Genomic DNA, 15978 nt, shown 5'->3' with positions numbered 1-15978 from the left:
ATGATTGACTTCTCTCTCTAAGAAGGTCTATGAATCCTGTACCAAGTCATGCCTTCATCTTTTAGGGGTTCATATTGACTCTAACAAGATGATCCAAAGTTGCTTTGATATCCGTGCTGTATGTCAACCTCATTTGATCATATCAAGTATCTTTCAAATTCATTATTAAAGAACCCTATTGATTGATCTTGACTTTAATTCGATCTGTGCTTCACGATTTCTTGATTAAGTCACTTGAATCTGACCCTCAGATCAGAGATCCTAAATTGTCCTAGTATCTGGATGGTCCGGACAACAGTCCTCTTTCCTTATGATTTAATCTTATTATATTCATGGAATAGAAATTGATGATGATTTGATATTTTAAATAGGATTAGCTGATTCTTTTAATGAAGTCTGAAGATCTAAGATGAATGAGGTAAGTGGATCTTATGCTCCTTATTTATTTTTAATAATCATATTTTTATGTAAAGAATTGCTATTGATAAAATCATAATTTTTCATAAAATAAGGATCGGTATATGTGATATGAAAAAGCATGTTTATTATGAGCATTGATTTCATGAATATGTCTTATGAAAATAGCATGATTATGAAGCATGAATTTTATTGTTTTTCCATCTATGTATATGTATGCTTTAAGAAAAAGATATAATGATTTCAAAGGCTCTCAGATGGCTATGAATGAATCCCTTCGGGAAGGTCGACATCCGGAGCTAGCATCCCCACGAAACATGGCCCTGCAGCGGGTATAAAGTTGGCACATGAATTAAGAACTTTGTCGATTAAGAAACATGGCCCTGTCACGGGTATAATAGTGACCTTAGCACGAATATCTGTGAGCAATGTTTTGAAACATGACATGAATACATGATGAAAATGATTTACGATTCATGATTGTGAAATATACATGATTTATGCATGCATGATGAGTTTATAACTTGTTTTATTATATACTCTATGAAATACTTTATTTTGTATTACCTGTTATTTTTTAAATATTGCATTATCATGAAAAACTTATGCTTGATCCGATAAAGAAGCGCAAGTTCTACTTACTGGGCTAGTGTAGCTCATATTCTTTTTGTTTTCTTTTTAGTGACCTTAGCACGAATATCTGTGAGCAATATTTTGAAACATGATATGAATACATGATGAAAATGATATACGATTCATGATTGTGAAATATACATGATTTATGCATGCATGATGAGTTTATAACTTGTTTTGTTATATACTCTATGAAATGCTTTATTTTGTATTACCTGTTATTTTTTAAATATTGCATTATCATGAAAAACTTATGTTTGATCCGATAAGGAAGCGCAAGTTCTACTTACTGGGCTAGTGTAGCTCATATTCTTTTTGTTTTTTTTTTGTTTGAACAGAGGAATAAGGTAGGATCGGCAAAAGGAATTCAAGCTTGAAGATCGGCATAGCAAGCTTGAAAGTTTGGCAGTAGAAGTTTAATTTATTTTATAATCATGAATTTGTAGTTATTTATGAATGTTGAGATTCGGGTTAGTACTTGCTTTTGGATTTAGATGCTCTGAACCAATATTGGTTCGACTATTTGATGAATAATAGAATTGAATCTTTTTATTTGACGGATTTTAGATGATTATGATAGATTGGCTTCGTGTTATCGTGGGCTCCATCCCTCGGTAGCATGGCCGTGTTATGTCCCGGATTTGGGGCGTGACATTTTATGGTATCAGAGCTTAGGTTATAATCATTGGGGATTATGATATAGATGATATAAATGATTAGGATATAATAGAATAATATCAGAGCTTAGGTTTAAGATCATCGAGATTATAAAGTGATATCAAAACTTTATGTATGATCAATAGGATATGACCGAGTGGAGTATAATGGATAATATCAGAGCTTAAGATTATGATCATTAAGGAAGTGATAGAATGATATAAAGTTTAGATTATGATCACTAGAGAATATGACTTAAGTGGTATTTGAACTTAAGGTTATCATTATTCGGGATTGTGATTTTAATGATATTTGAACTTAAGGCTAAGATCATGAGGAACATAATAGATATAAAAGAAAGGATTCAATAATTTGATTTCGAATCAATAGGTATTATGATGAAATTTATGTATAAATGGCATATGATGTCTATAATAGAATTGACGAGTTATATCTTAGATTTTAATTAGCAAGGTTGACCTGAATACGAGAAGTGTTGACCTTAGAATGAAGTGGGAGGTATTGATATATTATGTTAGGTATATTTGATGACATTGGAATGCTAAACCTATATGGATAAAGGACATGATAACTTTGCTGATTTTGATGTTAATTTCTTTGCAAATAAAAGTTGGTTTGAAAGTTGTCTAAATGATTGTAAGATAAATCGAAGGTTAACTCAAATTAATTCTAGACATATTGGATTCTTGAGGAGTGGTGAAGCTTATGTAATAAGTTCAAACATAGAAGGTGGATGAAGATTTAATTTTGATGTGCTATGCGTAAGAGATAGTAATGACAAGGAAACCTTAAATTTTATTTTAAATTGTATATGAAATTTGAAAGTTGGATCTATCTCTGATTGATTTAATATACAAAGATATTTTTATTTTTGACAGATTTAGATAAATTGGTAAGTTGAGATCAGAGTGCGTAGCAAAAGCGTGATGGTTTGAATTGATTTGAAATATTAGTCCTTTAAATCAAAAGATATTATGAAATACATTAGTTGTAAATAAAAATCTTACTGATAATAAATGGATGCTAGAGAGAAAATCTATCTGATCAAGGAAAGACTCAAAGCAGCACAGGATAGACAGAAGAGTTGGGCAGATAGAAAAAGAAGAGAATTGAAATTTTACTTCGGTGATCATATTTTTCTAAAAGCATCACCTACAAAAAGTGTCATGAGGTTTGGGAGACATGGCAAGCTGAGTCCACGATATATTGGATCTTTGAAATTTTGAACTGAGTAGGAGATGTTGCTTACGAATTAGCTTTACCACCAGATTTATTCAAAGTGCACAATGTCTTTCATGTTTCACTACTAAAAAAAAAAAATTGTACTTGATCCAAATAACGTGATAAAGTATGAGCAATTGCAAGTTCATGAAGATTTAACCTATGAAGAATTTTTCTCCGAATTATTGATCGAAAAAAGCAAGTTCTAAGACGGCGCATCATTCCGTATGTGAAGATTCACTGGAGTAATCATGAAGAGAGAGAAGCCACATGGGAGCTTGAAGAAGATATGAAGACGAGATATCCACACTTATTTGAAAATGAAGGTATGTTAAATTTCGAGGACGAAATTTTTTTAAGGGGGGTAGAATGTGATAACCCGGCCCAATTGGGCCCAAAACCAGCCCACAGCCCAAAAAAAAAAAAAAAAAAGGAAAACAGAAGAGAAGACTCCCAAAGGGAGTCTTCTTCCTCCTCTCACCGGCTCCCAACCGGAGTCGGAAAGAGCTCCCCTCTGGCTCTATTTAAGGAGGAGAACCCTCCTCTCTCCCTCTCACTAAAGATCCGAGACCCAGTCGGCGGCAATCGTCAGAAAACCACCGCGGAGCCCCGTCCTTGTGCCGTCCATTTTGCTCACCGGAAAAGACTCGTCGGCGACGAAGGTGAGCCTCCTCCTCTTCCTCTCTTCTCCTCCTTTCTCCCCGTGCCCGTGTGCACGATCGCCGGCGACCGGAGTCGCCGGATTTCTTTGAGAAAGGGATTCGGTCCCTTTTGAATATTTGGGCGTCGGTGGCCGCCGCCGGCTACCGGCTTGGCCTTCCTCTTGTCGCTGGGTCGGCCCCCTCCTGCCGACGGCCGCCCCATGCCGGCTGTGCCGCCGGTCGAAACTCTAACGAGGGGATTTGAGATCCCCTGTTTCGGCCCAATGGAAGCCCGGGAAGAAAATAAAAAGGAAGAAGAAGAAGGAAAAGAAAAGAAAAAGAAAAAGAAAGAAAAAAGAAAAAGAAAAAGAAAAGAAAAAGAAAAAGAAAAGAAAAAAAAAGAAATATATATATATATAATAATAATAATAATAATAATAATAATAATAATAATAATAATAATAATAATAATAATAATAAAGAGAGAGGAAAAAGAAAAAGAAAAAAAATAATAATAATAAAAAAAATGCATGTGAGAGAAAGTTTCTCTCATCTCTCTCTTTTAAGTTTTTCTCTCTCTAAAATTGGACTTCCTCTCTCTAAATTCTCTCTCTATATTTTCTCTCTCTAGATTTTCTTCCTATTTTCTCTCTGTAGACCCTTTTATCTATTTTTATGGATTTTATCTCTCTAGGATCATTCTCTCTCTCTGATTGCTTTATAGACCCTAGGATAAATTTGAGATAAAAATATGATGACCTGAGACTGCTCCGAAATTCGTGCAGTAGATTGGATCCCAATCCAATCCATATTCGAAATTGATAATATCGATCATGGTTAATCCATATTAAGTCACCCTGATATGACCACTGATGATCTCAATCATGATTGCCACTTTTAAAGGATACGAAGATTCTCTCTCCACTTTCTCTCTCTACTTTCTCTCTCTAAGAAGGTCTATGAATCCTGTACCAAGTCATGCCTTCATCTTTTAGGGGTTCATATTGACTCTAACAAGATGATCCAAAATTGCTTTGATATCCGTGCTGTATGTCAACCTCATTTGATCATATCAAGTATCTTTCAAATTCATTATTAAAGAACCCTATTGATTGATCTTGATTTTAATTCGATCTGTGCTTCACGATTTCTTGATTAAGTCACTTGAATCTGACCCTCAGATCAGAGATCCTGAATTGCCCTGGTATCTGGATAGTCCGGACAACAGTCCTCTTTCCTTATGATTTAATCTTATTATATTCATGGAATAGAAATTGATGATGATTTGATATTTTAAATAGGATTAGCTGATTCTTCTAATGAAGTCTGAAGATCTAAGATGAATGAGGTAAGTGGATCTTATGCTCCTTATTTATTTTTAAATGATCATGTTTTTATGCAAAGAATTGCTATTGATGAAATCATAATTTTTCATAAAATAAGGATCGACATATGTGATATGAAAAAGCATGTTTTATTATGAGCATTGATTTCATGAATATGTCTTATGAAAATAGCATGATTATGAAGCATGAATTTCATTGTTTTTCCATCTATGTATATGTATGCTTTAAGAAAAAGATATAATGATTTCAAAGGCTCTCAGATGGCTATGAATGAATCCCTTCGGGAAGGTCGACATCCGGAGCTAGCATCTACACGAAACATGGCCCTGCCAGCGGGTATAAAGTTGGCACATGAATTAAAAACTCTGTCGATTAAGAAATATGGCTCTGTCACGGGTATAATAGTGACCTTAGCACGAATATCTGTGAGCAATGTTTTGAAACATGACATGAATACATGATGAAAATGATTTATGATTCATGATTGTGAAATATATATGATTTATGCATGCATGATGAGTTTATAACTTGTTTTGTTATATACTCTATGAAATGCTTTATTTTGTATTACCTGTTATTTTCTAAATATTGCATTATCATGAAAAACTTATACTTGATCCGATAAGGAAGCACAAGTTCTACTTACTGGGCTAGTGTAGCTCATATTCTTTTTGTTTTCTTTTTAGTGACCTTAGCACGAATATCTGTGAGCAATGTTTTGAAACATGACATGAATACATGATGAAAATGATTTACGATTCATGATTGTGAAATATACATGATTTATGCATGCATGATGAGTTTATAACTTGTTTTGTTATATACTCTATGAAATGCTTTATTTTGTATTACCTATTATTTTCTAAATATTGCATTATCATGAAAAACTTATGCTTGATCCGATAAGGAAGCGCAAGTTCTACTTACTGGGCTAGTGTAGCTTATATTCTTTTTGTTTTTTTTTTGTTTGAACAGAGGAATAAGGTAGGATCGGCAAAAGGAATCCAAGCTTGAAAATTGGCATAGCAAGCTTGAAAGTTTGACAGCAGAAGTTTAATTTATTTTATAATCATGGATTTGTAGTTATTTATGAATGTTGAGATTCGGGTTAGTACTTGCTTTTGGATTTAGATGCTCTGAACCAATATTGGTTCGACTATTTGATGAATAATAGAATTGAATCTTTTTATTTGACGGATTTTAGATGATTATGATGGATTGGCTTCGTGTTATCATGGGCTCCATCCCTCGGTAGCATGGCGTGTTATGTCCCGAATTTGGGGCGTGACAACAACAACATCATACTAAATTTAGAAAGTAACATAATAGGACATTTTTCAAAATAGAGCATAAAACATCATTTGAAAATTTAAGGGAAGAGCAACCTTGATGGAAAAAGTGAGAAAGAACCAGGCTGCTAAAACTATGGTTACTTGAAGGATCTATAGTGAGACCTAAAAGACCAATTAGATAAAATAAAAGACCTACTCAACAGATATAAAGCTCATTCAACTGCAGAGAGCATAACCCAAAAAAAACTTCCCAAGACAGGAATAGCATAAAAAGATATCAGTAGATAACTATATATCAAGCTACTGGATATAGAATAATTTATTAAGCCTTCATAAAACAAACATAACAGGAAAGAACAGAACAGCACCAAATACTCAACCTTTTTCTTTGACATTTTCTCACAAACACAGGTTGATAATCCCTTCATATCACTTGGTCAGTCATTTCATTGACCAGCTTTAGAATTTGTGAAGGGGAAAAAGAAACAACAAAAGAAACAATTATAGATCTGAAGATAAGGATGAGCATTCTTCAACTATATCCATAAAAAGCTAAAAGATTTTTAGGTACAATTTTTTTAGTCATTTGTAAATGCATTCCAATTCACACTGCGGTGTGTGAGCTTCTCCTAAACATGCTTTATTGAGTTCAGTCCAGGAATCTATTAACAGACTACCTTGTAGATATTTTTTGCCTTTTTAAGTTAAGATCATCATGTCCAAAAGTCCAATAACAGAATCCATTATTAAATCAAGAAATTGGATCAAACAAAAAGCTCATAATACAACAAAGACACCAGTGCATGTGAAATTGGAGAGCAAAAATCATTATCTTCGTATTAAGAAGAATGCAACAGATAGCAGGTGACAGATTAAATTACTACCTTCTGTTTTTATTTCTTACTTAGTCATTCTTTACAAGTATCTGGCCTTCTTTATCTGATACTTTGTTGTACTCTAGAAGTCTGAATTTGTGAAAAGCATCTCCATATTTATTATTTCTTCTATAGCATGTCCAATACGATATAGGATCTTTAAAATACTTGATTTTGTCATGTAGGTAAAAAGATAGATAGAAAAAAGAAAAATTTTATGATGTATAAAGCTTACCTGACCCCTATCTTTCCTGTCTCTTTGGACTTCCAGATCTTTGACAAGTTTCAACCAGACATCCCTCACTTTTCCAGGCTGAAGGTCCTTTAACTTCACTTGAGCACAACCAATAAGCTCGGATGCCTGGATCCCTTCATCATCATATATCTTTACTGTCAAATGCTGAGTAGATGCATCCTCAACAATGAACTCATAGTGTTCATTCCAGATAGGGCTCAAATCATTGTTCTGTAGAAGTTACAAAGTCAGCTCTAGATAAAAGACATGATATGAAAAACAGGAAACGAATTTGCTTGTGGACTTACAATTACTTTACTAGTCTTCATTCTGTCATGCAATGGACGTATGTACAACACAGCATAGGGATCAGATTTTCCTATCAAGTCTTTATTCGTTAAGCCCGTTGCCTGGACAAGCTTTACTTCCAGTATTCCAACAGGTTTCAGTTCTAGGTCACTAAGCAGCAAAAAAATGTCATTGACATTGTGATACAATTGGAAGCATCATTTTCACTTGAAATACACCAATAAATGACTATACCTGTAATCTCCGGGTAAAATGGGAACAATTTTTCTTACTGGCCATGTTAAGGTGTCTTCAATGGCATCACGTATTGTTCCCTAGACAAACATATTAGTTTTGCTGTATCAGGAGATATATATTGTGTGCATGCACATAAAAGAGGTCTGATGTGATAGGGTGGTAATTGTCTAACCTCAATTGCATTGGAAATTCCAGGAATAGATGATATTTCACCGCCGATAACTTTGAGAGTAAAATCCAGCTTTTTCTACAGTCAAATGTATATTGTTATAATTTATATAATACACAATACCACAAGAACTAACAAGATCAAAACACTAGACATAGTATTTCACCTTCTCTCTCAATGAATAAGAGATGGCACCAAAGCAGGGGAACTCCTCCACCAATGGTTTAAAGATTAAACGGAATACCCCAGTAAAACCAATGTTTTTCACCTAGGTTCGAAATTTTGCAGCTTGTAAGAATTTTGTAGATTGAAGCAATGCCAAAAACAAAAAAAGATCCATAGCTGAGTACTTACCATCAACTTCCATTAAAGTAAATTTATGGTTTCTCAAGTTCCATAAGTTTATGTATTCATTTTTCGAAACAGTAAAGAATTCACTAAACAGAAAAGAGAGATACTTATATACTGTATTACCAAAGCAAATGATTAGTAGATGATCCAAGCTAGAGCTTGCTTGGCTCACTTGAGATCAGCTAGATTAAGCTAAAAATAGGAATAAAACAAGGTTTTAAATGCTTGCCCATGTGAAGCCAGTACCAGCACTGACACTAGGTTCCTACAACATACATTAAATGCTTTTATACTTTTAATTAAAAAGGCATTTATAAATTCTTCAGTTATTATATTTTTTTATTTTTGTTTTAGTAGAGCTTTACATGTGCGCAACATGAAAAATGCCATTCCATGCCAGTCACTGGCTAGGAAGCTCCCTGATCCACAACACAAATCCTTGAAACATATAAATAATTAAACTATAACATCTATTACTTTAGTTATTATAAAATATTTTTATTTTACAAGTATTTAGGACTAATATAATTTGTCTACTAAAGAATGTATTTCAATTGTAACATAGAGATAAATGGTGGAAATTTGCATAAGGTGTGCATATGTGTGCATAAGTCCTACAATGTTATATGGCTTTGGGTATTGGGCAATAAACAGATTACATGAAAACAAGTTGAGCATAGTACAAATAAGAATGCTAAGATGGCTGTGTGGCAAAACTAGAAAGGATAAACTGAAAAAATGAATATATTACAGGAGCTAATAGGAGTTAAACGTATGTGTGCATGGGCATGTACAATGAAAAGCATCGCTTGATTTCAAAATGAACTGTACTTGAGCTCGGCTTAGCCTACTCTATTCAAAATGTAGTAGCTCATAATTATAAACCCATAAGAATTTAGAAATAACACTAACATAGAAGAGCTCCATGCCTTATTTAAAAATGCCAATGCAATATGTTCTTGTTTTTAATCTTGGGAGAAGGCAAAATCCTCTAATATAATGAAATATTACCCCAATTATCAATCACACAAACACTACCAGGATGCCCTTATACTTTTGTAGATGACACTTTGAGAGTTTCCGAATGAGGCTGCTCAACAGCCTCAATTCAAAACATCAAGACAATAAGCCTCCAAAGAATCCCCAGACATGGGCCAGCTCTGATAAAAAACCTAGCTCTCTTCCTCATGAGTGGCGTACCAAGTGCATTAGCTTCTCATTTATTTATTTATTTTTTTTTAAAAGGATCTGAACAGCAGCATCACATTGGCTCCCTATCCAGAAGGACCATAACCCAATGTTGCACACCAGATACACCTTCATCGAGATACATCTAATACGAGCACATTTTTTCAAAAATATACTGGACGTTAGACAAGCATAGCATTGTGATTCATATTTTCCAAAACTATTAGTGTACTGGTTTTGCCACTTTTTCAAATAGAAAGGAAGCCAGGAAGAAATAGACTTCAAAAAATAAAATAAAATAATCCCAAAAGCTGATTCATCAAGGATGCAGCAGCATTGTGACTTAAATATGCAGTTGGCCTCTCCAACAATCACTTCAGAATATCTACCTTCGATGATCTTAGACTTCATGTTCTCTTAAAATTCCAAAGATCAATAAAGCTATCTCAGCTCGACTGTCATTTTAACTTTCCAATCCAAGTAAGAAATACTTGTATTACCTGTATAGGAAGTGCCACACCAAGTTTTGTTCGAATATCAAGTATAATACTTGGATTACCATCCCACTGCAACTCCAACTCCATAGTAATCCCAGAAATATCATCTTCAATGATAGAAACTCCTAGAAAAAATGATTATGTTACAAATTTCTGATTAAAAAATGATAGCGGAAAGCTCTTTAACAGGATAGCCCAACAATTAAAAATCACAAAATGCCATAAATCATCAAAAAATCTAATGTGCAATGATATGTATTGCTTTGGATCTAGCAGAAGTTATATTTATTATTTTTAATAATAAAAATCATGAAGGTAAAAAAGAGAAGAATAAAATCAAGCAACCTAGTAACAGCAATGAATTAAATTATAATAATGTGCTTACTATTGAAGCAGTAATTCAGCAAAGCGAAATTCAGATGAATCAACTGGGTATGGAGTACACGCAACAAGCAGATGTAATGGCAACTGAACCTACCTGTAAATTGTGGAGCAACAGTACCAAGAGTTAGCTTTGAAAATTTAAGTGAAGCTAAGATGGCTGATCTATATTGTTCAAGAACTGGCTCAACAGAAGTCCTTATCAGCTCAGATGCTGCCTGTGACAATCAAATTGTAAACACAATCAAGAAATCCTGTGCAAGGAGGAAATTGCTTCCTTAATCACATATTAGTCACCCCATCCATATAAGTTTTCTATGGATGTCTGCACACAAACTGATACGTAAAAATTGATGCACGTCATTCAGAGCTCGGAATCATAAAGCAATACACCAAGAGAGAACAACTAAGTACCTCATTAACATAAGGCCAGATTTTCATCAATTCAAGGTTGAGCCAGGTCAACTGCAAGAACGAAGAAAGCAGAATCAGTAAGACATTCAAAAAGGTGGCACATAAAGAATGTCATTTAAATCCAAACAAAACTAACTCAACTTCTGGCGGTGTGAGAAAACAACCCATGATGGGTAAAATTGAGCTGGAAGAATCTTTCTGGAATCTTCGACTGTCATCTTCGAGAAAGCTGCCACTGTAGCAGCCTGCAACAAGAATACACATTCTCCATCAGCACTGAAGCCTCAAAAGGCGTGCATTTTTTATCTAGTCAATGTCAAATGAGGTAAGAAATCTTTTGATCCCAATTATGCACAAAACACAAAGAGAACATAAACATAAATGTGACAACATTTTTAAGTTGAGCAAATATTGGTGGATATATTATTTCAGAAGCAGAGAGCCGAATCCAGATACTACAGACAAGCTGTTAAAAAATATTTTAAAATTAAATGATCTCAACCATCTATAAATATTTAAGTAATCAAGTTGGTTCCTTGATGATATCCAATAATCTCACTTATCCACAAGTTTTTGCATTTTAAGTGTAATAAAATGTATTGCAGTGTTGACATTTAAATATATAATGCAGGCCTCTATGTATATGTTATATATATCCATCCAGACATTGACATATTCTACACATGACATATATCTTCATATAATTAGTAACTTAATTAGCATTAAATTATGATAATGTATATAACATAGCACATGATGGAGGCCGCCCCCAAGTATTCACTTTATTAGGTTCATGTTACATTTGTTTGGTCTAATATTTTTAGGAGAAACCTTCTAAAGTAACTTTTGATCAGGACAAGCTGGGTCTTCTGGTTGGGTTGGGCTGTGTCAAACCCACATTGTACCTATTTGCTGCTCAGGTGTAGCTTTTGGACCCAAACGTAACCCATAGGTCCAAAGTTTTTAGTACAAGAGACTAGGATAAAGGAGCTAGCAAGGCATATTCCATCATTAAAGTTGCTAGGACAAGCCTAATTTTGGAGTTAGAAAAAGTAATAACCTTGTTAAAAGCTGAAGCATAAAGTTGGAGATAAAACATAATAAAGTTGAAGATAGAATAGAATAATCTACAATTAGTGACACTTTGTCATTCCACCATGCTTGTTATAAAGAATTGCTGCTGCATCAGTTCCTATGGCTTTAGGGAGAACCTAATTATCCCCAGGTGATCACCGTTCAGTTTCATGCACTATTTGGTTCAGTCAGCAAATGAATATTTGTGCTGTCTGAACTTCTTGAACTGTTGCTTCTGGATTGCATCGCTACTTATCTATGTGTGTCGACCTCTCCTGACACTTTAGCATAGCTGTTGCATCATTTTGACACATCCTATTCCAATTCATCTCTCATCTTTGCGTATATCCCTAAATTTCCTATGAATATGCTATTTATTAATAGATTATCCAGATCATGTTTGTCCTTTGATCCCCACACTGTATCCTCCAATGCCTACAAATAAAAGGAACAACCGGTGGAGGGCGTGTGGATGAAGAACTCAACTATCATAGCTGAGTCTCACTGAATTCTGCATAACATTCTTTAGTGTCTCCTTGTTAGCAGTGTTTTTTTTCCCCGGTTCCTCTCATCGAAAATTAAAGTCTACCAACTTGCTTGTTATCTAAATCCGAAATTTTATGCAAAAGTTGCCAGGTAGGAAAAAAACCATAGAACTGTATTCCACAAAGAGGATAATCATCATGACACACCTTTTTCTCTTATTAATACTGATGTTTAAGAATCCTTAAGAATAACAGAGATGCTTTGATTTCATTATTAAGTTAATTCTGTCGATAGTTTATTTCAGAGTGACTTGGATAAGGCATGCCAAACTATTTGATTTATTTAATAATTTTCATACTGACTTAAAAGCCAGTTTGATAAATCTATTAAAACTGTATAAATAGACAATGTTGTTATAATCTAGAAATATGTCTTATAACTGCAAAAGTTTCTAAATTATTTGGTATAGCATATTAACCTTCATACTCTGTATGCAGCAACCTAAATGAAATTTTTGAACAAAAACTTTTATTGAAATGACCTTGATGATGACTCCCGCTAACATGACTACTGGTTATCAAGCACATGCCTTTCCAGTATTACAGATAATTTTTTCTATTTCCCAGCTATTTTTGTTCTCACTCACTTCCAGCCAAACTCTCTGGATGTGCATGTTTCTTTTGGAACCTAATCTAAGAGGATACTGGATGGACGTGCATTCTTAGTTATTCTCACATTAAGAAAGGGTCTAATGTTAAAGCACCTGATTTTGCAAAAATATTTACTTACTTGGATGACACATAAGCTAGCTCTATAACCTTTTCTCTACTCTAAGGGTTTTTCCTGTTCCTTTTTTAGTGTCTTGTAGAATGCCAAGAATCAAAAACCAATCAGCTGTCACCTACAGCCACAATTACTAAAGCTTCTGATTTAGAAATGTCAGAATGCCAACTAAGCAGAGATTGAAGAAGAATCATCCTCTTCAGTCCTCACAGCCAACCACTAAGTCCAAAGTCCCTTAATCTCAAATTGTATTCCCTTTGTTGGTTCTAGACTGAAAATAAAATTGTAGTTCACTACTTTTTTTTTTAACACTCTAAAGGAAAAAACCATAATGTCTGCAAAGTTTTATCAAGGAAGCAGCTTAATAGCTAGTCCCACAAACTGAAATCTCCACCACAACGACATGAATTGCATTTGCACCGCATTGACATGACTGTGTCATACAATCTGCACCATGAACACCATTTATATAATGCCAGTACAGCTAGACGCACTCTCATCTAGACTTGTGCTTCTTAGCGCACTCCAGATATCCTTTCTTGACACAAATCACAGGTTAAAAGTTGGTAATTAACCATCAGCAATCAATACTAAGAACAAGATCTTTCCTTCAAAATTCAAAAGATAAAGGAAAAAAAAAAAATCTCGACCAACCATTCCTCGTTATCCACAAGCAAATTCATCAAGTCGGGCTAATAGCCAATCAAAATACACAAAAGAAAATGGGAATAAAAAGGGACCCCGAGAATGGTAAAACAAGAAAAGAACGTACCAGCTCGGATCGCTGCTTGGATCGGTAATTCTCGGAACGGACGAAGCCCATCACCAGCCCGACCCCAACCACGACTCCCAGGAACAACCCCAACAAGAACGCCATCTCCGACACCTCCACCCGCCTCTCCCTCCACCCCAAGAAAATATAAACCTAACCGGTAGCGGTTTGGATTTCTTGGAGGGGGTCGGGAAGAGATTGAGAAGCTTATCCAACGATGTGGGCACGACAAGAAAAGACAGACGGATAATAAAGGAGGCGAAGGAGGATCCTGCTCCGGCTTCGAATTTGCTCTATTCTTCGATGGGAAGCTCTCTCTGGATCACCACATGGATGGATGGACGTTGGTGTTCCTTTCAGCTAAAATAAACCACTGTCGGCAATGATATTTTTTTTTTAACTTGGAGATCGTCTAAGTTCCGTTGGACCTGGGCGTTGTTGCGTTCGGTTATGAGGCCTGGAGTTTCCGGATTATGGCCTCGTTATAAACGGGACCGTCCCTTGATTAAGAGATGTTTCCTTTCTTGGATTATAGTGTGAGAGAAAACAGGGGTGGTTGGTCGGTACCGTTTAAGTATGTCACGCTGACCGATTTTAAATTGGGGCCCATTTAATTAATAGATTAGGCTCATTAGGACTGAAAGGATTTGAAAATTTTAGATTATTTAATAGGAATAGAGTTTTTATAGAGTGCGTTAGAATCTACGTTTACTATTAAATATTTGGTAGTGGAGTTAATGACTTCTTAATGAACATTAGTGCCACTAAGATACTATATTTTTGATGTTATATAAGGCATAAGAAAATGTACAGATTATACAAGATAATTTGGTATAAACCTTGATGAGTGTCAATGATCAAGTATTTACTAGCTTGACTAAAAAGATTTTACAAAATATTTTTAACCAGACTTGGGTACACAATCAACTATGAGAAATTGATTCTCTCTTTCTCTCTCTCTCTCTCTCTCTCTCTCTCACACACACACACACACACATTGTATTGGTTCTCTCTTTAAGCTAAAATCAATCTAGTCCATCAAGCCTTTAATAACTTGCAAAGTGATTTTTATTCTTCCCTTTATTAACATGTTATCTTTCTTTTCCCTTGCTTTACCCTTCCCTCTATTCTATTTTTTTTCCAGCATATGCACATCATTTGTATTGACAACTAAAATAACCAAAAATGCTAGGCCAAATGTAGTTCAGGGAACAGAGTCAATGCTCTCAAACGCTGAAATGATACATTGTTTTAGGATTATTTTCCTTTTGTGTTTGTATAAGATAGATTTACTCAGAATGAGAAACACCATTAGTCATGTTCTCCAATTTATCATCTTCCAGAATATAGTGTAAACAAACAATACTAAGGAAAAAAAAAAAAGATATATGAATTTTGTTTGTATCACGCCTTCTATGTTAGGATGGTACAATTGTATACCTATGTTATGGGTTTCTCAGATTTTTTATGTTTCAAAATACAATCTTTTATATATCTAGGATGCTTGGATCCAATTATTGGATAATAAATTATTTGAATGTTTAGCTTCTTGTGTTTGTAGCTTAAAATTTCAATTTGCTAACTATGCTTCATTTTTTCACTCTTTGTAAAATAAAATGGGACAGTCCTGCCACTTTTTTATTCATTGGGGGCTTTGCTTTTATATTTGTAGTATACCAGACGTAACGTCATAATGTATCGATTATTATACTATAATTAGTTTATTTATATAGATATTTTTATTTCACTTATTGTAAAACATCTCTGGGTAGCTTTGCTTTTATATATGTTGTATGCTTTGGAATGTTTAGTATAATATCTTAATTATATAAAATAATTAATTAAATATGCTTTTGTATTAGAAGGATGATAACGAGCTGCTATTCAAATTTTCATTAATTTTTAATGATTTTTCTTTTTTGACACTTTTTATATCACATCGAATAAGCAAGTTCTATCGGGTTGAATATGTCCCATGT

General features: G+C 34.3%; 1 protein-coding gene across 1 annotated transcript; it reads right to left on the bottom strand.

Moving 5' to 3' along the window:
• Nucleotides 1–7170: 7170 nt before the first annotated feature.
• Nucleotides 7171–14437, bottom strand: LOC140851910 (synaptotagmin-5-like). Its single transcript, XM_073244057.1, has 10 exons — nucleotides 14000–14437; nucleotides 11027–11129; nucleotides 10885–10937; nucleotides 10568–10688; nucleotides 10093–10214; nucleotides 8220–8321; nucleotides 8057–8131; nucleotides 7882–7961; nucleotides 7647–7797; nucleotides 7171–7569 (listed from the first exon to the last, which is right to left on the bottom strand). The coding sequence occupies exons 1-10, from the start codon at nucleotides 14102–14104 to the stop codon at nucleotides 7186–7188; spliced, it is 1296 nt and encodes a 431-aa protein (XP_073100158.1). The 5' UTR covers nucleotides 14105–14437; the 3' UTR covers nucleotides 7171–7185.
• Between the last annotated feature and the right edge of the window lie 1541 nt (nucleotides 14438–15978).

Source organism: Elaeis guineensis, chromosome 1 (genome assembly GCF_000442705.2).
Source record: "Elaeis guineensis isolate ETL-2024a chromosome 1, EG11, whole genome shotgun sequence".
Taxonomy (NCBI): Eukaryota; Viridiplantae; Streptophyta; class Magnoliopsida; order Arecales; family Arecaceae; genus Elaeis; species Elaeis guineensis.
This window is presented reverse-complemented; position numbering and strand designations above follow the sequence as displayed.

Bases quoted from the DNA above. Each gene is read 5' to 3' on its own strand.
- LOC140851910 (XM_073244057.1), bottom strand. From the start codon at position 14,104: ATGGCGTTCTTGTTGGGGTTGTTCCTGGGAGTCGTGGTTGGGGTCGGG. The intron at 8,132-8,219 runs GTGAAATACTAT...ATTTGACTGTAG, and splicing joins CTTATTCATTGAGAGAGAAG to AAAAAGCTGGATTTTACTCT. The intron at 7,570-7,646 runs GTAAGTCCACAA...TAACTTCTACAG, and splicing joins TGAAGACTAGTAAAGTAATT to AACAATGATTTGAGCCCTAT.